The sequence below is a fragment of the Callospermophilus lateralis genome, chromosome 8, assembly GCF_048772815.1.
Source record: "Callospermophilus lateralis isolate mCalLat2 chromosome 8, mCalLat2.hap1, whole genome shotgun sequence".
Taxonomy (NCBI): Eukaryota; Metazoa; Chordata; class Mammalia; order Rodentia; family Sciuridae; genus Callospermophilus; species Callospermophilus lateralis.
This window is the reverse complement of record NC_135312.1, coordinates 5,266,659-5,290,081: the sequence shown is the minus strand read 5'-3', so window position 1 is coordinate 5,290,081 and position 23,423 is coordinate 5,266,659. Positions and strand designations below refer to the sequence as shown.

General features: G+C 49.5%; 1 protein-coding gene across 2 annotated transcripts in view; it reads left to right on the top strand.

Annotated features, from left to right (window-relative positions):
• Stk32b (serine/threonine kinase 32B) overlaps window positions 1–23,423 on the top strand; it is a 284,998-nt gene that overhangs the window by 233,986 nt on the left and 27,589 nt on the right. The window contains exon 6 of one of the 2 annotated variants that reach the window (XM_077110166.1): window positions 4,902–4,991. The exons of the other annotated variant lie outside the window; for it this stretch is intronic. Within the exon in view, the coding sequence (XP_076966281.1) occupies window positions 4,902–4,991 (90 nt within the window). The remainder of the gene's footprint in view (window positions 1–4,901; window positions 4,992–23,423) is intronic. 2 annotated transcript variants of the gene reach the window in all.

The window sequence follows — 23,423 nt, the reverse complement described above, 5'->3', positions numbered from 1 at the left end:
GGGGCTGGAACAGTGCCCGGCGGGAGTGCCCCTCCCAAATCTCAGCCCTGGCTCAGCAACCCCGACTGCTGGTTTCCCTGTGTCCCCGGGTGGGCGGCCTGGAGCAGACAGATTGCTTCCTGGGCCCTGCTTCCTGCGCCTCCTGTATCAGGCAAAACACGTTCCAAAATCCATCTCCAGGCGCCAGGCGGCCAGTGAAGCTTGGGCAGGCTCCTGCCTGGGAGCTTGTTTCTCCCTCCTCTTGCCACCGTCCCACAGTGTGAGCCGTGATGGTCACGCAGGAAGAGGGAGGGCGCTGGTCCCAGGAGCGCAGCCCTGTGGTGTGAAGCTGGCCGAAGTCCCTCAGCCGGGGATCCATCTGCGCACCACGGAGCAGCGTGGTGATTCTTGGCAGCAAGCGAGCAGAGCGGGAGGAGCCTGTCCTCCGCGGAGCAGCTGGGCCAGCAGCCCTGGTCCTCCTCTTCCTTGGCTTCCGGTCGCTTGGCTCAGCAGCACCTCTCTGACCTCTGGCTCCGGCCTAATGTGGATCCCATAGGCCAGCAGAGATGGGGCAGACCAAGTTGGGTGAGACTCCTGGGAAGGAGAAGCCGCCTGTGGATTGCCTTCCCCCAACATCCACCCCCCCCATCACACCTGCTCCCCCTCGGCTGTGGGCCCCTCTCTACACCCACGCCCAGGAATTTCCAGGCAGGTGAGGCACCCACCAAAGTGACTCCAGAGGACAGGACTAAAAGGTGTCACAACAACTAAACAAGACCCGCCCTGCAGAGCCGACTGTGCCCAGGCATCTCCTCCTGCAGTGACCCTTTAAGCCCCAGGCAAGAGCTGCTCCAGGCTGCAGTGGCCTTCAGTCACTGGCAAGTGCCCGAAGTGGACATCGCATCCCAGAGGCCGAGGCCGCAGCGCAAAGGCTCAGCATGGCAGAGCAGGAACCGTGTTGGCTCATCTCTGTGGATCAGCAGGTGAACACGGCCACACCTGGGAGAGCTCCAGGTGCTTTGTCCTGTAGGGAAGGCCCCGGAACCAGCCTGCGCATAAGGGCATAAGCCACTGTCACCTGGGAAACATTGTGGTGGTTTTGCACATCAGCAATTCTAGCCCCACTGTGGGGTTGTGGGACTTTGGTCCCCATCCTCCTTCTTTAGTTCCGTGACCTGTGGTCACAGGTGCTCAGCATCTGCAGGCCCGGCCCCTCCCCCACACAGGCAGTAGGTGCCCCCAGAGGACGGTTGGAGGAATGACACAGAGCCTTCCGACTCACTCCCGGGTGTCCTGTTCTTGGCAGCCGCTCCCTGTGGCACCAACCTGACCCTGGCCTGGCTGTTACAAAAACCCTGGGCAGGGCGGTTGAGTCTTGCTGTCTGAGGTCAGGCTAAAAACGTGCCATTGCCACAGCAGTGAAGGTGGAGAGCCAAAGTGCACTGGTGTGTGGCAGCGTGGTCTGTCTCTAGAAGGAGGAATGCACGGGTTTGCCTCCTGGCCTCTTGTGCCCACTCTGTTATTTGGTGGTTAGTCAGTCAATCAACAAACACTCAGAGAATCTCTTCTGCAGACTAGGCCAGAGCTGACTGACACAGAATAGTGGACACTAGGATGGGTGACAACTGAGGGGAGCAAGGTCATCCAGAGGAGGGGCCTAACCTGGTCTGCAGTGGGCTGAATGTGTCCCCTAGTTCATATGGCAAGACCCCAACCCCCAAGGTGATGGTTTGGGCACACGGTTTGGATGAAGTCACAGGTGACACCTGTTGTGGGATTGCTGTCCTTATCCGGTGACAAAGGGACCAGCACTCTCTCCACTGTGGGAGCACAGAGCAAGGAGAGGCCACCCGTAAACCAGCAGGGCGTGCATCTTGGTTTGTTCCTGCTGCTGTGACCAAAGATCTTGGACTGGGCCGTCCATAAATAATAGACCTGTGTGACCCTTCTGGAGGCTGGAAAGCCCAAGATCAAGGTGACACAGGGTCCACCGTCTACAGTTGGCTGTCTGGGAGGGCTGCTCTGCCTCTGAGAGGGTGCCTGCTGCTGTCACCCACACCATTTAAACTCCAGCAGCTGTGCTTGTGGCTTACGCCCTGTCTGGGGCACTCCGTTACCGTCACCCAAACTGACTATGACACGGAAACCCCAGCCCCTGTGGGTTTCTACAAGGCTCCTGGTAGTGGAAGCAGGAGATCAAGGGCGGCTCACAGGGCAGGTTTGGAGAATGATCTGCCAGGCAGCGGGCGAAGCCCAGCACGTCCGCACGGTGCCCAAGGCTGGGCGGTGAGCTGCTTCCCGTGCACTCGGCCGAGCACAGCCCGGAGCGGGGCTGCTCGTCTTCATTATTGATTGCTGATTCCCTCATTAGAACCACGCTAACGGGCCTCGCGACGCCCCGGTCTCCTTCCTCTGAATCGTGGATATTTTCCATTTATGAAAAGCAGATAACCTGCAGCCCGGTTCTCACCTGCACATTTGCAGTCAATTTTCCATTCTCCCAAGAAGGCGCTCGTAGGAAAGCTTTTCAACGCTAATTTTCACCTCCTACATCTTCACAACCATCAGAGGACGCGCCAGGGAGTGACGCGTCCATCAATTAGCAAGTCTGGGGAAGCAGAAATGGAATCCTGCTGTCTGTCACACAGGGTGTCACCGCTGTGCGCAGACTCCAGGGTGTGTGCCAGCGGGTCTGCCTCCGCTGCAGCAGGGCCCCCTGACTCAGGGCCCGGAGGACACAGATGAGGGCCCTGGACTGGGCCCTGTGGAGTGAGGGTCCTGGAAACCCCGCAGGAGTCCACACCGTCAGCTGCAGGAACTTGGGCAGGTGGCTCTCTCTGGACCCTCAGGTAGCGTCCTCCTCCCTGAGTCCTGAGGGCCAACGTGAGGTCTGGTCCTGTACCAGCTGTGGCCCTAAAGAGCAGCAGCTTCGACTGGAGAGGGTTTGCCTGTCTTCTCTCCCTAGTGAGCCACCGGGTTCCCTGCCCTTGTCCTTGTCCTCGTCCTGGAGCAGAGCAGAGCAGAGCAGAGCCCCTGTGTGCACTGAAAACCCCGGTCCTCACCGCAGCCCAGAGGCCCCGTGCCGTGCAGTCCACCCCCCACCCCTCCCCAGCTCCTTGTACACTCCCCCTGCCCTCTCTGGCTCCTTGCTGGCCCCGAAGCCCAGTGGAGTGGCCTGGCCTGGCCTCAGGCAGGGTTTGATCAGGCTTCGAGGCCACTGCCCTGCTCACTTGAAGCTCCGCCTTCTCCGTGAGTAGGCTTCAGACTGGTGGCAGCAAGAGGAGGTGGAACCTGTCAAGTGGAGCCTGGGAGAGGGGTTTAGGTCCTTAGGCCACTGTTCTCAGGGTTCATGCTGATCTCATGGAGTGAGTCAGTTCTCACAAGAACAAGTTATAAAAATGAGCCTGGCCCCAGCATCCCTCTCTGGCCTCCTGTGGCACTAGGTAGTCTTCCCCTTCTGCATGGGCTCCAGCCCTAATATCATCCACATGTCATGATGCAGCCAAGAGGACCCTCTCCAGAGGCTGAAGAAATGAGACCACACACACGTGGACTTTTAGCCTCCTTTCTATGAGCTAAAAGAACCTCTTTTCTAAAATAAATTATCACATTTCAGGTATTTTGTTATAGCAACAGAGAGCAAATACAAAGGGTAAGGGATTGTAGGTCTTGTAGATAGACCTGAGCAGATGAATGTGGAAAGATATCCATGGTACATGGCTAAATGCAAAAGTAGCTTTTAGAATGACCCATGGAGCATGATCTCATTGTTGAAAGAGCTGACCAAAGGCCCAGCGTATGTGCCTAAGCCAACAGAAAACTAATGGAGAAGCTAGCCGAATCAGAGTGATCGCATGGTGGGGAGAGTCACTGGGGAGGGATGAGAGTGGGCTGAAAATCATGTTCTGTTTCTTTAACTTATTATAATGAGCTAGCATTACATTTATGATGCAAGTACTAAACTTTTGAAGGAAAGGGAGAAGGGAAAGAAAACCAAATAAAAACCCTATGTGATGTATTTTTATTTTTTTAGTCATACATGACAGCAGAATGTGTTTGACATATGATACATACATGGAATGTACATCCATCAATCATATTGTCTATTCTGTTCTGCTGCCCCTCCTATTCCCCCTACTCCTCCCCTCCTCTCCCATCCTTTCTCTCTATCCAATCTAATGTGACACACTGTTTTTTCTTTTTCTCATCACAACATCATATATGTATTCTGTATAACAATGGGTTCTCCTTCCATCTTCCGTGCAACTGCCCTTCTCCCTCCTTTTCCCTCCCACCTTTCTTCCCTATTTAGTGGTAGTCTTCCTTTCATGCTCTTCCTCCCTATCCCATTTTGAGTCACCCCCCTTATATCAGAGAAGACATTCAGCATTTGTTTTTTAGGGATTGGCTAACTTCACTTAGCATAATCTGCTCTAATGCCATCCATTTCCCTGCAAATGCCACCATGATTTTTTTTATTTTTTTAGTGCTGAGTAATATTCCATGGTGTATAAATGCCACATTTTTTTATCCATTCATCTATTGAAGGGCATCTAGGTTGGTTCCACAGTCTAGCTATTGTGAATTGTGCTGCTAAGAACATTGATGTAGCTGTGTCCCTGTAGTATGCTCTTTTTAGGTCTTTTGGGTATAGTCCGAGAAGGGGAATAGCTGGGTCAAATGGTGGTTCCATTCCCAGCTTCCCCAGGAATCTCCATACTGCCCCTCAGTCTCAGTATTTATAAGTAACGTGTATGTTGTACAAATGAATCCAAATTCTAAGACCTGCACACAGAATGGCAGTGTTGAAATGTCTGAGAAAACATCTCTCTGAGCAGAAGTCCTGACGTTTTCCACAAGCCTCCCAACGACGCAGGCCGGCAGCCAGGCTCTTGCTAACTGGGGTGATCTGTCTCCTGCAGGCCATGTCCACATCACGGACTTCAACATAGCGACGGTGGTGAGAGGAGCAGAGAAGGCCTGGTCCATGGCTGGCACCAAGCCCTACATGGGTGAGTGCTCCCAACCTGAGCCTTTCCTGCCTCCCCTCCTCGGCTGCCCCACGCCAGACCCCAGCTTCCCAGTGTGTGCCCTGCTCTCCAGCCCTGGGCCTTTCCCCAGCTGTCCCCTCTGCAAGACCCACGCCCCTGGGTTTGCTGGAGTTTCTACTCAGCCAGAGCCTCGGGTCCAGCCTGCCCAGGTAGGAGCAAAACCATGTTTCCTTTTTCATTAGAGCCAGGAGCATTGCAGAATGTGGCCTGTGTTAGTTCTGGGCCTGCATGCCTCGGTACACGGTGCTCCTTCAGTGTGTGGTTTCCCGCTGGTTTTCCCTGGGGACTTGTCACACGTGGAAGGGTTGTGTTCAGTAGGTGCCTGGTCTCTGGCTATAGTTCCCCCTGCCAAGGTGCCTATTATCTGCACGCTGGTTCTTCTCTGCCAATCTTCAATATTTGTGACTTTCTCTCAGATCTTTTTACCTCTTCCTCTGTTTCTTTTAAAATGACCTCACTGCGACGGTTCTCTTAAGGCATTATCTGTGTGTCTCTCTGTGTGCTTTCCATGACGTTTTTCCTTCTGAAATGATTTTCCCTTTGTGTCTCTTGTTTCCCGAGTTCTCTTGACTGATTTCTGAGGCATTTTTTTCTGATTTGTATTGTACTCTCCTGTCTTGCTTAAATTTGTTTAATGTCTTTGGTGGTTGTTAATTCTGAATTCTATATTAGCTACCGATTCCTGCACAACAAACCACATTAAAACTTAGAGGCTTGGACAAATAACAGGGTGTCATTTCTACCATTCTGTTGGTTGGTGGGTGCTCTGTTTGCATTTCAGCTGGGCTCAATCTGTCACATGTGCTCGGCCCCAGCGGAGGGTCAGTTCCACTGGGGGTCAGTTCAGGTGGAGGGGCCTCTCTCTATGTGGTCTCCCATCCTCAGGGGCTGGGGTGGGCCTCCTGTCACGGCGGCAGTAGTTTCAACATGAGGCACACAATCCCCACATGCTGAGCAGCATGGCTGTGTCACATTTTCTGAACTTCAGTCGGTCAAAGCAAGTCACCTGTGCAGCTGTGTGGAAGGGACCACATGGGGCCAGGGTGCTTGACAGCCCGGTTCTTGTGGGACCGTTGGTGGAACAACACCCACCTGACTCAGCTCTGGTGAAGCGGCAGGGATGGCACTTTTGATCTGCTTTACTGGCCCTTCTTTCTGGGACCTGCCCTGTGAGTGTGTTCTTCTGTTCTTCGTTTTCCTTCCGCTTACAATGACTTTGTGTGGAATTTGATACTTTCCTGTTGCTCATTCCTAAGTGAAACGCAATCTTGTGGACTTTTAGAAGATGACGTGGCTCAGGAGAACTCTGCTGGCTGAATGGGCCGTGAGGAGGCACGGCCTGAGGCAGCTGCCCTCTAAGGCCTGGCTCTGCTCCCCTCCCCTGCTTCCCTAGGGCCCGCTGCTCCGATGCTGGTCCCCCGGCTCTCTCCCACAGGGACCCGGGGCTCCCCCAGCTCCACTGAGGCCCCAGGGAACCCTGCTGGCCGCCTGGGGTTCTTTGTCCTCTGTCCACCAGCTGCTGCTCTGTGGCTTCTCTGTTTCCTGTTGACAGGCTTCACTCCTGTGGAGCCCTCGTCACTGCAGTGTTTTGTATTTGGGGACAACCTGGTTTTGAAGCAGATGCATCAAGGGGTTTTGATATAGCTGTTTGCTTTGCGTTTAGTGCAGATCTGGAGATTCCAAATCTGTGCTGTCATCTCAGAAGCTAAGCTCTTTTCATTCATCTTATTAAATAAATAGATGACATTGTAAAAACATGGCAAAGCCACAGGCGGCTTGTCATAGTGTTAACTGTCGGGACAGAGCCGAGCGCTTCCCGCCGATGGCTTCCATTGATGTTCACAAACACCAGGCTGGCACGGTTATGTATTCCCCTTTAGGAGGTGAGCAGACGGGGAGGGGTGCGGGGGGTGCTCAGAGAGGTTGGGTGACTGGCCCCGGTGGACGTCACTGGTGGACCCCCACACTCAGCAGCGCGGCTGCAGCCTGGCCTTCGGGTCGCGGCTCCTCCAGCAGAAGGGCCTGACAACGTGCGTGTTCACTAGCGGCTCCTGTGAAGACCCCGGCCGTGGGTGGATGCTTGCCCACTCCCGCAAGGCTTCCCTGCTCGACAACCTTTCTGAAATCCCTTTCCAGAAGGATCCAGAGCCTATTCAACCAAGGAGGTCACTGCCTTCAGAGTCAAGAGAAATCCGATGGGCAGGCCCCCAGGGCTGACGGGGCAGCAGGGGGCGAGGCAAGGTTCTGGGCTGGCCAGCTCCTGTGGAGGGGGTCACAGCAGCAGCAGGCTGGAGGTGTGGTGGGAGTGAGGGCAGGTGAGGTGGCCGTGGGACCTCGTATTAGTAGTCGACGTCCTCCAGGAGTGAGGAGGGCTGGAGGTGTGCGTGGTGCAGTTTCCAGGACCAAGATCAGCAAACCTCAGGAAGGGGCTAGATCCCAGGCGGGAAGCAGGCGAGCTCTGCCGGAAAGGTCAGGTAGAGACAGAGAGGGACCCCCCAAGGGAGGGCTGAAGAGAGAGGGGAGATGGCGGTAGGAACCCCCACTTGGAGCCTCCCGTGTAATCCTGTAAATTAGTTCTGTTTCTAGGCTGTTTCCAAAAAGCAAAATGATCCCAAGGAATGTAGCCCCTGGACCACTGGGGACATTCAAGGCAGTGTGCTACCAGCTCCAACCAGGCGGCCTGCTTTGGACTCCATGCTTGGCAGATTTCCTGAGCCCGCCCCTGGAGAGCTGTATGGCCTTCCTCCACCTCAAACCCTGGCCTCCCACTGAAGGAAAGCAGAGGAGAGTGGACCCGCTGGATACGCCCACAGGGGTCCCAGCTGCCAAAGGAAGAAGAAGCCCACTTGTATGGGGCCTGCTTTGTTGCTACATTTCATCCTTGGAAGGTTCCTGAGAGCTTTCTCCATCCCTCTCATTTGGTATATAAGGAGCCTGAGGTCCAGAGCGGCCAATTGGCCCTTCTGGTGTCACACAGGTGTAAGTGAAGGGGCCAGAGTCTGAAGCCGCATCTATTTGGATGTGAAGTCTTTGCTTTTGCCGAGATAAAAGGTTTTTACCTTTATGACACTGAGCTCGGATATTGTAGAGCTGTAGTGTCAGACACAAAATAAATATGTTGTCCCAGCTATGCATGAGACTCAGGGCTGCTAGTGTCCTAATTAGAGGAGCCTCAGGCCTGAATTAATGAATGAATGCACAGGAGAGACCTTCATGGGCTTTGGAGCACGCCTGCTTTTCCAAATGGCTGCATTTTCAGAGGCGCAAGGCGAACAGCACCAGGCAGCGGTGTCTGGCGGGGAGACAGGGAAGTGAAGAGCTCTCAATAAACAAAGCCTGCGGTTCCCAGCCCTGCGACTCCTAGTGCCAAGTGGAGGGCTTGTTGATTTCGCTCACTTGAGCTCCTTGGTTCAAAGGCCCAATAACGAGTTCCCAGAATGTTCCAAACACGGATTCAGGGAAGAGGCTGATGAGTTAGCTCCCAAAAGGCTGCTCACAAAGGATGGTCCCAGAAGAAACATTTGCATAGAACTGAATTTTCATTAATTAAAAGAGCACATGGGATTCGAAAGTGAGGGGGGGGGGGAATCTCTCTGCAGTATGTCAGATTAGAAGTCAGAAATGTTCCAGCCGCCACTCGGGGCTCCAGGGCATGCGGGGCCAGCCACAGGCGCTGGGACTACAGAGGGGAGCAATGGCGCCTGGTCCTCAGATCCCAGTGCTCCTGGGGCGCAAGCGTGTGAGTCACTGCTGGGACAGTCACAACCAGACTCTAAGTAGGCCCTCACAGTGACCGTGGCCAGGCGTTAGGGCCAGGCTTGCCAGGGGTGGGCCCAAGAGAGGTGAGGGCTCCCGCACAGAGCAGTTGGATGCCTTCCACTAGGGGCCGGTGCTGGACTTGCTGCATCTCATTACCCAACAGAGGCGCACGAAGTGCCCGGCACAGTGCATGCCCAGCGCCTGCGTCCAGTGCGCAAGACCTCCGTGTCCTCATCTGGGAAGTGGGGTTCGCGGTGGGTGCAGGGTGTCCCACTGGGGTGTGTGGAGGGGCCATGATGGCAGCAGTACAGGAGGCACAAGGCACAGTGCCTGACAGATGGCAGGTGTTGGAGCCTGGCAGCTGATACCCCTGCCCTTCCGGCTACTTAGGTGGTTGCTTACTGAGCATGTGCTGAGCACCAGCCCAGGCCACGCCCGCATTCCCTGCAGGACGAGCTCCCAATCAGCTGGCCTCAGAGATATCCTCACTCACCAATGGGCGTGACCAGTGGGCGGAGCCCAGGGAGGGTGGGTGCACGGGGGAAGATGGGGCTCGCCACACCTCGGCTTCTCTCCCCAAGGCAGCCACAGTGAGCCCACCAGGGTGCCACAGTAGGTCACTCCGGCAACACTCCTACTGTCCGCATACTGACGATGGAGCTGAGGACAGTGGGGGAGCTGCTCCTGTGCCAGAGGCAGCAGCAGCTGGCGCTCAGCCCCAGCAGGGAGGCCCGTGCCCACCGCCCTTCCTGAGAGTGGGCCATGCAGGTGTCACTCCTTCCTTCCTCGAGGAGCGCCTGCGTGCCAGGCAGTGTCCCCACCCTCACTGGTCTGGCCGTGGTGGGGACAGGCACAGGCTGCTACCTTTGTAGACTGAGGTGCCCATTTTTGAGGGGTAGCTGTTAGGCACTGCGCTCCCTCTCTCAGGCTCTCGCTCAGGTGAACTGAACCCTGCAACCGAGATACACGAAAGTCCCTCACCTCCCAGGATCCCCCGCCCCAGGCCTCGGTCACCAGGGGCTGGTGTTCAACCCATGGCTCTGCCTGTCCCAGAAGGCCGTGGGCTTGGCATCACGTGGGCATGGCCTTTTCCGTGACTTTCTTGCTGAGAAGGCTTGGAGGGTGGGGAGGGGTGGGGGTCCTGCTTGTGCTGTGTGTACCCACAGCTGGCTCCTCTCTGTGGGGAGTCAGTCCGCCTTGGCATTTGCACATGTGTCCGCTCATCAGGTGAAGGGCGTTTGAGTTGTGACCAGTTTTGCAAAGCTGTGGATAAAGCCAGGATGAACATCCACATGAGGGTTTTTATAGACCATAAGTGCCCCCTTCTCTAGCGTGAACCCCTCCCCTGGATTGCTGGCTCTGGTGGTAAGTGCAGGCTTAACTTTCCGAGAAGCCGGTTTCCCTGAGCAGCTGCCAGTTCCCCTCCCACAGCCACAGGTGGGAGATGCAGCTGCCCTGCGTCCTGGACAGTGCAGGGCCTCCTCCTGCCCTCTTGTTGGCCATTCTAACAGGCGGGGCGTGTTTTTAATTTGCAGTTCTCTCACGACTAACAGGGCTGAGCCTCTTTCCATTTGCCTATTTGCCGTCCTTATGTTGTTGGTGTGATGTGCCTGTTCAGACCATTTGCCCAGTAATTTACCGGATTTCTGTTGTTCTCATTAGGTGTTAAGAGCTCTCTACATATTCTGCATATAGTTCCTTTATCAGAGAGGTATTTTGCAATATTTCCTCCTAGTCAGTGGCTTGACTTTCTATTGTCTTCAATAATCTTTTAAAAAGCAAAAGTTTTATATGTCTGTGAGGTCCAGCTTCAACTTTCCGTTTATCGATCTTGAATTTTCTGTCACAACTGAACTCTTTTCCTTACACGAGGTCACAAAGTTTTTTCTTATGCTTTCTTGTGGGAGTTTTACACTTTGGGGTCTCCCATTTAGAGCCAGAGCCTACGTAGCTCAACCTGTGGACGTGGTGTGAGGTGTGGACCAAGCTTCGGGGATCTCCTATGGCCGACCAGTGGTTCCTGCTCCGCTGTTGAAAGCACCCTCCTTCTCCATCCAGGTGCCTCTGCGGCTTCGTCAAACTCAGTTGACCAAACATGTGCAGGTCTCCCCCTGGATTCTGCTCTGCTCCCGCCAAACGTCCACCCTTGGACTGATAATTTCCCTGTAGCTTTGTAATGATGCTTGACATCAGGGACAAACCATCAACCCTTCCAAAGCTTTCTTGACTCTACTATGTCCTTCGCCCTCCCGTGTGAATTTTCGAACCAGGTTGTTGATTTCTACAAGAGAATAATCCTGTTGGGTTTTTGTTAGGATTACAGTGACTCTGTGTGACATTCTAGAGAGAAGTGCTTCATAGAGAGACAAATCTTCCACCTGTGAACACAGAATACCTTTCCATGAGTTAAGTCCTCTTGGGTTCTTTTGCAAATATGTTTTAGTTTTCAGCATCAGATTTGACACATATTTTGCTAGACTTATACCTAAGTATTTTATGGATTTTAGGTGCTACTTCAAGTACCGCTGTTTAAAATCATGGGTTCCCAATCATTAATTTCAAAGTTAAAGTGATATCATTTTTGCGTATGAACCTTGTATCTTACAACTTTACTAAACTTGTTTATCAGTTCTAGCAGTTTGTAAAAGTAAATTCTTTGGAATTACTCCTAGACAACCATGTTTGCAACCACAGTTTCATTTCCTCTTTGCAGGGCGGGTGCTCTCCTTCCTCACGCAGCCCCCTGCTTGCTCTGGCTAAGACTTCCTTCCACAAGCTCTTGGCCTGCGCGGTTGGGAATCATCTGGGGCTCCTCCAGTCAGCTGCTGTCGGCCGTGAGGTATTTGTGCCTGTTCTCCCTCAGGTTGAGAAATCCCGTCTATTTTCAGTTTGTAGTTTTCATCATAAATGCATTTTGAATTTTGTCAAAGAGCTTCTCTGAATCTGTTGAGATGATCAAACATCTATAGTCTGTTGAAACACACTGGCTGATTTTGAAATGCTGAAGCAGCCTCCACATTCCTGGAATAAATCCATCTGTCCTGATGTCTGGTTCCTTTTACACAGTGCTGGGATCTGCTTGCTCATGTCTAGCTCACAATATTTACATCTGGTTCCTAAGGAATCTTGTCCTTTTATTTTCTCATAAAAACTCCATGTGGTTGGGGCATCAGAGTATCGCAGGCATTGTAGCATGAGGTGGGGGTCTTCCTTTCTATTTTCTGAAACAAGGACTTGCGTAGGGTGGTGTTTTCTCTGCCTGGATCTGGTAGATTTGGTAGAACTGTACAGTGAAGATGTTTGGATCTGGCATTTTCTTTGCAGGAAGGCCTTTAAGGATGAATTCAATTTCCTGAAATAAGTTAATTGAGATTTAATAGTTTATGTCTTGCAAAGAATTTGCTTTTTTTTTTTATCAGGGTTTGAACCCAGTTCTTAACCCTGAGCCACATCCCCAGACCTTTTTATATTTTTATTTTGAGACAGGGTTTCGTTAAGTTGCTTAGAGCCTCAGTAAGTTGCTGAGGCTGGTTTGGAACTTGCAACCCTCCTGCCTCAGCCTCTCCAGCTGCTGGGATTACAAGTATGTGCCACTGGGATGAGTGAATTTGCCTATTTCATTTAACTTTTTAAATAACCTTTCATATGGTCACTCTAGAGAAGGGGACACTTAGAACCAGGGCCTATGAATAAAGATTCAGCAACGATGTCCCTTTGCCATCCCCAAGTTGGTAACTGCTTTCTCTTTGATTTTCCTTGTCATTCTTGTTAGAGGTTTATCAAGTGTATTGGTCTTCTTAAAGAAGTGGTTTTATCTTTATTGTTTTCCTCTATTTATTGTTTTTTTCTCTTATCTTTATCGCTTCCTAGCTTCTACTTACTTTGGCATTAATTTGTTGTCCATATTCTAATTTCTTAAAATAGAAGTTTAGATAATTGACTAAGACTTCTCTTCTTTTCCAACGTAAGCATTTAGTGCTACAGACTTGAGGTCCAGCTTTAGCAGTCTCCCACAGATGTTGATGTTTTACGTGTCCATTTTCATTCAGTTACAAACATTTTGACAATATTTGGGCTTTCCCATGTGCCCTTCTGCCATTGACGTCTGGTGTAATCTGCAATGATCAGGGGAAAGACCTGACGTGATTTCTCTCCCTTTCTTCTCACTTGTCTTGCGGATGTCATTTGTCTTACAACACGCCATGGCCTGTCTCGGTGAGTAGTCTGTACACTTGCACAGAATGCCTACGTTCCTGTGGGTCACCGTTCTTTAAACGTGGGATTGAGGCACTTTACGGTGTAGCGCAGGTCTTCTATCTATCCATGCTGCATTCTGCCTACTTCTTATATCAGTTACCAAGTTAACAGGGTAGAAACTCCCAACTCCAACTGTGGGTTTGTCTATTTTCCTTCCACTACGGTCTCATGTATTCTGTTGCTCTATGCAAGGGGACTCCATACTTAGGACAGTTACATTCCGTGGCAGATTGCCGCATGGGTCATTATGTAATGCCTTTTTCATTTCTTGTTCTAAAGTCCACTTTGCCTGACACAGTTGTCCCTCACTGTCTGTGAAGGACTGGTTCACTCTGAGTGGACACCCCCAACTCAGAGTACCAAAATTCACAAATGCTCAAGGCCCTTTTATGTTACAGTGTAGTACTATATAAACACTCTTCTTCCTGTGGACTTGAAATCCTGTCTAGATTATTGTATATAATAAATACAATATAAAGACTATGAAAAAAATGTCATGCTGTATTTATCTAGGAAATTATAACAAGAAATGAAGCTGACAATGCTCATTACAGACTTTCATTTTCCCTGAATGTTTTTACTCTGTGGTTAGTTGAATCTGGATTTGAAACCTGCAGATGCAGAGGGACAACTATATTAATGTGCCATTTCAGCCTTTTCCTGATTAGTGTTTGCATGATATATTCGGTAGTGTTCTGGTAAGTGCTTAACAAATGTCCTCAGGTGAGGAAGAAAAAAGTACTGATTTATAGATTTTGCTGTTTATCGTGATGTAAGGACTCTGACCATGGCAGACTTCAGGGTACATGCATGACATTGTCAAAAACAGATGCTAAAAGTTTTCTTTCATGGGACAGGATAAGCCTCCTCCTGCACACTCCCATCAATTCCTCTTTCTGCCCCTTGTTTAACCTGTCTCTGTGTCTTTACACTTAAAGTGTACTTCATATAGATGGCATTTTTTATCTACTCTAATAATCTCTGCCTTGCCATTGATATTTAGGCCATTTATATTTAATGTAATTATTGATATGGCTGAATTTAAGTATATCATCTTTCTCTTTCTTCTACTCACTGTATTTTATCTCTGTTCCTTTTTTCTACCTTATTTTAAATTACTTGATGATTATTTATGATTCCATTCTAACTTATCTATTAGCTTATTATTGATACCTCTTTTTAAAATCAACAATTCAGAGTTTGATGTAGATTTACAATGTGCATTATCGATTAACTGGAATCTATGCTTGAATATGAATAATGTAAGAATCTCTAAAAAACATGCTCTCAAATCCTTGCATACATCTTTTGTGCTATTTACTATAAATTCAAAATTCACTGATTTTATTTTTGCTTCAGATATTCAATTATATTTTATAGTGGTTAAAAATTTTTAAATTTAATTTTATGCTTACCTTTTTTGTTTATTTCTGGCATTCTTTTTCTGATGTGTAGCTTCACTTTTTCTTTTGGTAGCACCTCATATTCACTCTACCTAAAGGACTTCCTATAAACATTTTTACAATGCAAGTATGCTTGGAGTAAATTTATTTGTTTTTTAAAAACTTTTTTCTTGGGAAACTATTGATTTCCATTTTAACTGGATATATGTTTTAAGTGAACAGCTTTTTTCTCCTCCAGGTCTTCTTTATGTCACTCCATTGCCTCTGACTTAGTGTTTCTGATAATCAATCTGTTGTGATTCTTATCTCTATTCCTTTGTGGGTATACGGCTTTTTTTCTTGAGCTGTGTCCAAGATTATTTTTTTTAATCTTTGGTTTTTAGATCTGATGTATTTGATGTATCAGGTTTTGTTTTTATCTTTAATGCTTTTCTTGTTGATGTTCTCTCAACTTCTTGAATATGTAGTTTGATGATTCATCATTTTTGCAAATTCTTGGTCATTATCTCTGCAAAAATTTTTTCTGATGCATTCTGTATTTCTCTGTTCTGTTTCTGGGATTCCAATTATACATAAAATAGACCTTTGGTAACTTCCTCCACAGCCTTTGGATACTCTGTCCCTATCACCACCACCACTACCACCATTTTTTTCTTTTTAAGAGTTTCATTTTAAGTAACTTCTTTTGACCTCCCTTTGGGTCTGTGGATGAGCCTTTCTGAACCATTTTTCATGACTGTCACTCTGTTTTGGTATGTGTGTGTGTTTAGCATTTCTGTGTGACTATTTTCATACTTTCCATCTTTTTGCTGAAATACCTATTGAATTTGCACAGAATGCCTACGTTCCTGTGGTTAATACAAGCTCCACAGTTCTCCAATAGGGAGAGTGACACATTTTAAATTCTTTGTCTATCAGTCTCCACACCTAGTTCATATCTGAATATGGTTCTACTGGGTTTTGTTTCTTGCTTTGTCACATGTCCCGTATTTGGGTTAAAATCTGGACATTGTGTAGGACTGTGTCTATTCCTAGAAATGGTCATGACTTCTCTGCTTCTGTGCCTTTGCGTTGGTGTGGGCCGGGGATGAGTCAATCTGGTCAGGCGTTGAGCTTGACATGGGTTTTGTTCTGCTATGTTCTCCTCAGCGCCTCTAGAGTTAGACGAGTGAGTATCTTTCTCCATGGCACTGTTCCACCTCAGCTCGAGGTCTGCCTGCAGGCCTCTGCCTCTCCGTGCGCCTTGCCCTGGCAGTGGGCTCCTGCATCCCGGCACCTGACACTTGCTGATCTTGTTTGGTGGGGGCTGTACGCGATCATCGTTGTTTTGGTGCAGGCTCAGTCAGGAAGGTCTGTGTCTATGGGTCTTGGGACTCCTACAGGTATTTCTCACTGATCTTGTCCCTTTCCCCAAAGGAGGAGATCACTGTCTTGAGCTCAGAATGATTTTCTTTCTCTTTCCCTTGGAGAGTTTTATGATTTTTGTTCAATCCCCTACCTTCATGGGTATTTGCCTGAGCCTTTTGAAGAATCTGCTGCCTTCCTCCAGAGCCTAAGACATTTTTCCATCAAGATACGGGGCGATGGGTCAAGCACTCCTTACCTTTCCTGTCACAGCAGTTATTCTCTTCCCTAAGTCCTGGGCCATCAAGGTCAGCTTCTGCCGTCTCCTTTCTTGGCCTGGTCTTTTTCCTGACCACTCAGTGAGGGCTATAGAGAAGACCTTGTGAGAAGATGCAGATTCCCTTGGTGTCTGGAAAAACATTGGTTGGATCCTGTCACTTAGGCCCAAACACGACCTTGAGCATTTCATCAAGCAGTTCAGCTGAAGTCCCCCACCCTCCAGCTGGCAGCCCTGCCTTCTTTCCACAGCACTCCAAGGCAACACCTCCCTCTCTGCTGGAGGCAGACTTTCTCCAGACTTCAAGGTAGTGGGTTCCAGGAAAGTTAGGGTCATGTGCATTTTCTAGCTTCTTCCCATCGCTAAGCTGGGCACGACACTCCAACTTGGACATTGTAAACCGAACAAAATTGTTTAAAATCTTTGTAAGAATTATCAGGGAAAAGAGAGATGATGATAGGGTAGACGCAGTAGACTGGAGAGGCCCAAAGCAATTTTGCTAAAAAAAGTTAACTTTCCAGCCGGGCCCTAAAAGACGAGTCATGATTGTTCTAAAGAGATGGCAAAGCAGTGCGTGGAGGTGGAACTGCATTTGCCAAGGCCCTGAAGCAAAAAGAGCGTGACCCGTAGAACTGAAAGAAAACTAGTTTGACCTGAGCCACGCAAGCGAGGAAGAGGAGCCCTACTCACAGACAGGGCCGGACCACGCGGTACCGAACGCCATGTTGGAGCTTCCGGTCCCTACGGCAAGTGCAATGGAAAATTTTTAGAAAGCATTAATGTCCCATATAAACAGAGAATCTGGAGTCCTTTAAGAGACTGGAGCTATGGGCTGAGCATCCCTAAAACAAAAATAGGAAAGTCAAAATACTCCAAAACTCAAAAGACTTTCAACATTGGCATGATTCCACAAGCGGAAAAGTTTATACCTGAGCTCATGTGACAAATCACAGTGAAAACACAAGCATGCTGAAAACATTATAAAGAATTACCTTCCAGCTACATGTATAAGGTATATATGCAACTTAAAAGGATTTCATGTTTGGACATGGGTCCATCCCCAAGACAGCTCTTTAGGTATGTGAAAATACTCTGAAACCTGAAAAGGTCAGAAATTCGAAACATTTATGGTCCCAATCATTTTAGTTCAGGGCTACTCAACCTGTATGTAAGTGGATTTTTCTATCAGCCTGAGATGGTATTTAGAAGCTCATCCCCAGTGTTGCGTATTAACTGTGTAAACTGCACTGATCCTGACCCTCTGTTTCCAGCTAGACTATCACTCTCCATGGAAACCGATTTTTCCATCTACTAGTTGACTCTGACACAGTACCATGAAGTGGTTTTCTGGTGTTGGTTTGTGTTTTATTTCTGCATCTTATCAGTGTGTCCCTGTTTACTCATTAGCCAACTAAACTTCCCCTCTTCCTTTTCCCATGCCAATTGTGAAGTCCTAATAATGGTCAATAGCTGAGCAGTTTCTTACACGTTAATGAAACCCTTTTTCTGTTGCTTTTAATGCTAATAACATCCCCAGAAAGAGAAAAATTATCAGATTGATGTGGTGGTTTCATTTTTATCTCAAATTACTATGCAAGCATGTGATACCCAAGTTCATCTGGCTAGCTATGAGCAGAGCAAATTAAATTACCCCAAGGAACCCAGGGAGAGGTAAGCCTGCTGCTCACCTCTATTTTCCACAGATTCTTGGTACATTTTAATGCATAGAATTATGACAGAGCTATTGAATCATTTGGGGACATGTCCAGCTGGTGCCTCTATGGAGCAGGGCCTTCATTTACACATGCATTTTATTGCCTGCTCAGTATTGAAAACTAGCTCACATCTGTCTGGAACATGCTTTGTGCCACCCCTGGAACTGAAGTTGTCACATCTTATGTGTATGTATATATTTATTATATATATTGTTACAGGGTGGGGTCCATTGTTATGCCGTGTTATTGTGAGACTTACTCTGGTGTAAAGTGCTTGCACAATGACGGACAGCCAGTAAAGGTAGCCTCCAGGATCCCAAGCCAGGACTCTGTGACATCAACTTCTTTGCCACTGTGATGCACAGAGCATTTACTTCCAGAACAGGTTGGTGAGAGTCCCTGAGAGTCTGGGGCTGACTTAGTCTTGCCCCTGTCCTCAGAGAGGTCAAAGTCCAGGAAAGAGGGTGTGAGTGTCATTTACTAAGACACAGCCAGGGCATGCTGTGGGGCACGCGCTGGGCATGCTGCTGGGAGGAATGGGCAAGGTCTGGCAGAGTCTAGAGCGTGGATGGCTGTATTGCTGGTCCAGGAGGGGGATGACAAGGGCCTCCATGACTATTCCCCAGGGGGCATGAATTTGGTCTGGGTCTTGAAGTGTAAATAGGAGTTCATGAGTACCAAGGTCAGAGTGGAGATTATCAGGCAAGTAAGTCATAGAAGGTTAAAAAGTGCGTCCTGTTCTTCAAAGTCAGCACAATGGATGGAGAAAGGAGGGTGGCCGGGTAGGAGGCCATGGGGTGGTAGGGCCTGTTTTTAGAAAGTTTTAGTGATAAGGATTTTGACCTTTGTTGAACAGTCAGTTGTAAAACTAGAAATGGTTTTAAGCCAGTGCTTTGAGCATGTCAGTAACCAGCAGTCATTCAATGGGAGAGCGTTTTGGGCAGGTACTGTGTGCTCAATGAACAATACACAAGGCTCCATTTTCCCAAAAGGCTGATGTAGCAGATGTCGTTATCCTTCCTACAAACAGGAAACTGAGATACAAATGACCCGAGGCCGTCGTGCCTGAGGCTGGGAGCTGAGTCTCAGTGGTAAAAGCTCGGCACCTCGAGCTCCCTGGTGCTGGTCCTGTGGGCCTGGAAAGGTCTTTCAGGGGCAGGGGGCGGTGGGCCTCCCAGAGTGGAGGCAGAGGTGGTGAGGCCAGTGCATGAGGCAGGCAGAGATGAAGAAGAGCAGAGCAGAGGGCAGAGGAGGCTAGGGAGGAAGTTCCCGAAAGGGAAAGTGATGAGGCTGGCGGGGAATCAAGTGCTCAGACACAGAGGCGCGCAAGGGGCCAGCCCGCCTGACCCCTCGGCCTCAGACCGCCACGGAGCAGACCATCGGCTGAGACAGAAGCCAGGAGAGGGGCCCGTGAGGGGGAGTGGGCGTGGCAGGTGGATGCTGTGCCCGAGGGACCTGCAGGCGGAGATGCCAGCTGCACAGTCCGGCTGTCCTGGACCGGGCGGTCAAGCTGGCGACATGGTCTTGCCGTGAAAGTCTCAGTGGGAAGGGGAGCTGCAGGCCAGCCCTGGCTGGGCCAAACATTTCACTCCTCCAGCTTCTGCCTCCCAGGGCAGAACACTGGGGGGACCAGGGAAAGTCCCTCGCTGCCCCCTCCAGGCTGGAACGTGGGTTCTCTGTCCTCAGCCCAGCAGGGAGTGACGGCTGCAGAACTAGGTCCTGGAAGCTGTCAGCGCAGGCCCGGGGCAGACGGGCATCTCCCTCTCCACCGCAGCCGCCAGGACCCTCAGCAGCGCTCACGGCCCTGGAGCGGCAGGCTGACAAGGTCACTGTAGGAAGTCATCGTGCTGTTGGTGGTTTGGGTCCAGTGAAGAAGTGAAGTCCGTGTGGGTAGCATAGGGTGGCAATCCCAGCAAGTGCGTGCGCACATTTAGCAGGGGAAGGAAGACAGCCTCTTTCATCAGACCCTGGGTGCCCTCGCCCTCTGGAAGGCCAGTTATGTGGCGCTCTGCTGCCCTGGGAATCCAAAGTCACTTTTTACTTCAAATCTGCTTCCAAAGAGAGACTCAGCTGCTGGTGGAGGTGGTTGGCAGGAGGTAAAGCTGGTCTTCACTTGCCCTGGGCCATGCCGGGGGCACAGCCAAGGCTCCACAGTGCCCAGCGGTGTGCTAATGGTTCCCAAGAACCCACAGAGCAAGCAGCACACAGCGGAAGGTGGATGAGTCCTCGGGAGGTGAGGGAAGGAGACGGGCGCTGCGGGGGATGGAGAACCAGTCTCCAAACAGTTTCACTCATCTTGTTAACGTGCATGACAATGGAGAGACTCTTATTTTTTCTTTTGAGTTGTATCGAAACCCTAATTTCCTCAAATGTGAAGTCCCTGGATCTTCATAAATGCACTTGCTTTTGATTCCAACTGAATTGACACATCAATTGTGGAGAGGTGTTGCACTATAAAACATAAGATATATGCAGAGTTACGTGTGTGTGTATATATATATTTACTATATAGAATTGTATTTTCATCATATACATAAAGATGGGATCATGCTGGGAAATGAATGGACTTCGCAGGAGACAGAGCAAGGTTCTGACTGTTGTTGTGGTTAGCCCTGGAGAATGGAGGAGACCAGGTTCATTTTGGGCCTGGAGCCTCAGTAGCTGGGTCCCCTTGGACATGCCACTTAATCTCTCCAAGCCTCAATTTCCTGCAATAGACATGATAATAGTACTCACCTCGCAAGTTCTTCCTGAGGATAAAATGAGAAGAAGCAGGTTGAGCTCAGTAGGTCCCTGGCATCAGCACGGTGAGTCGAGTTAGCTCTCTGGGGAGGACAAGAATCATAAAGAGCTCCCGGCACCTGGTAGGTGCTCAGTAAATGGCCACATTAACATGGCAACTCTTGGTGTTATAACAAAGCTGCTTCTCATTCTCATAGTAACAAGGGAACCACTGTCTGGAGCCTGAGTTTTGAGTTATAAGAATGACATTCCTGTCCAGCTCTTCCACTCACTATCTCCATTCCTGTCCAGCTCTTCCACTCACTATCTCTATCACTGAACCTGCCCCTGGGCCTCACTGGGCCTGTTTCTTCATCTGGCCTGGGTTGCTTCCAGGATGGGATGGCTTACTGTATGTAGGTAGAACTCTTTGTGTCTACAAAGCTCCACACAAAAGCTGTGCACAGGTGGTGATGTTTGCAGTTGCATTTCCGGGAGCTGACAGACTTGCTCGTGGCTGTTCCTTTGATGGGGCATTGGAAGAAATTTCAGCTGGTGTTTTCCTAGATGACCTGGAGGAATTCCATTCACCCGTAATCTCAGCAGGCTTATGCAGAGGTTGAACCTGGACAGCCTTGCTGGGTGTGGGCACAGCCTACTCAGATGATCTGCTCACTGTGTCATTAGTGTTCTCCTGCCCCAAGAGTCCTTCACAATGTTGACCCAGAGCGTAGGGCTCCCTCCTCAGTAGGACACGTGACGGCTGGCTCAGACTCCACGTTGTTTGGAAGGTGGATGAATTCTTGCTAAGTTCCTACAATAGGCTCCTGCACATGGCTGCTGCTCCTTCAAGATTAGCTTATTTATAAACTGTGTGTAAAGAGGTTGGAACAGGGCTTGGCCTGAGGGGAGGGCTGTATGGATGCTTGTTGTTTCTATCATGATTGTTGATCTTTTTAATCAGTCAACAGATTCCCCTGTATGTCCTCATGCCAGGAGAGGCATGGAGGACCGGGGAAAACAGAAGTTCCCTGCCCTCAAGGAGCTTTGAGCCCAGAGGGAAAGCAGACCAGTAAGCCAAATGCAGAAAGAGGTGGAGAGAGTGTGGGGGCAAAGAGGAAGCCCCCAGGTGGCCCAGGATGAGAAGACAATAACAGCACAGTGCGCCATCCTGAGGGTCCACACATGTGTGAAGAGCCTTGTCTGAACAGGTCAGTTCTTGGAGAATGTGGCCCTGGAGCTACATCTTTGATGACAGGGCCTGGTGAATTAGGGAAGTGAGAGAGGGACGGAGAGAGATGAGGTGTTCCAGTAGCAGCCCAGAGCTGAGCCGGTGGAGCCAGCAGGGCATGGGCAATCACAGTGGCACAATATAGCTGTCCTCCTGCCATGGTTTTCTTTCCACAGCCTCAAGTTCCCAAGATCAACTGTGATCCAAAAATACTAAAGGAAGAATTCTAGAAAAAAGCAGTTTATAAGTTTTAAATTGTTTGTGCTGTTCTGAGTAGTGTGATAAAATATGCTGTCCAGACCAGGCTGTGAATCATGCCTCTGTCCAGTGTATCTATACTATATAGCTTACCCTCCCATTAGTCACTATGTTATCAGATCAACAGTAACAGTATCACAGTGTAACTCTTACTTGGTAGCCTAAAGCTACATTGCAATGCCTTCCACTCACTTCATCTCATCAGGTGGCTCATGTATATCACACATGAAGAAGTATGACCCAGGAATAGTGGTGTGTGCCTGGAATCCCAATGACTGAAGAGGCAGAGGCAGGAAGATTGACAGCTTGAGGCACTCCTGAGTAACTTATCAAGACTCTTCTCAAAAGTGAAAAAAAATAAAATAAAATAAAACAAAGGGCAGGGAATGTAGCTCCGTGATAAAGTACCCCAGGTTCAATCCCCTGTATTGAAGAAGAAGAGGAGAGGGCAGGAGAATATGGAGGAGAAGATAAAATACAGAAGAAGAAGATATTCTCAGAGAGAAGGAGATGGCACTCCCATGACTTTTATGACAGTATATCGTGTTATTAGGAGTGCTCTCATTTACTCTTATTCACTATTGTTAATCTTTCCTGGAATGAACAGCTGCATCACCTGCAGCATTAATGCAAACTCCTGAACCTGGAGTCACCCCTAGAGGGAGTAAGAGGGTAGCTGGGGCAAGTTGCTCTTCCTCCTGAGCCAGGAGCCAACTCTAACAAGGAGGGGACACAGCCCAGCAGTTTCCAGAGGACCCGTCACCTCTGCCACACAGACATAACAAGAGCCTGAGAGCTGCGTTTACTTCTGAAACAAACATGGACAAGCTGGACCAGCTCTGTGGCATAGGGTGAAAGAGCTAGTGACATGAATTTATTAAGCACCTACTGGGTACTGGCTGAGTAGCAAGCTTGGGAGGGAGGAATAGAAAGCAGAGAATGTATCAGACAGTGATCCCAGAAGCTCAGTCCCCTCCCGGTGGTCCCTGGTACAGGGAAAGGATCTGCTCTCTGAAGCCCAGAGACACTCATTGCAGCTCTGCTGAGCTTCTAGGTGACCTCGGCCAGTTCCTTGCCTTTAAACAACAGGACTTATTTTCCCACAGTTCTGGAAGCCAGAAGTCGGATACCAAGGCCCTAGCAGAGACACCCTCCTTCAGGAGTCCTCAGGGAAGGAGCCCCTACCTCTCCCAGCCCCTGGCTACTCCAGGTGTCCTTGGCTGGTGGCCGTATCACTCCAGACTCTGCACATAGTTATCTCCTCAATGTCCCAGACCCCACTCCCCTGTGTCTTTTAATACATCAATCATTTTGTTTAGAGCCCAACCTAAATCCAGGGTCCTTTGTTTTTCCCTAAGATATTTAACTTTATTACATCTGAAAAGACTCTGTTCCAAATATAGTCCCACTCACAGGTACCGGGCATTG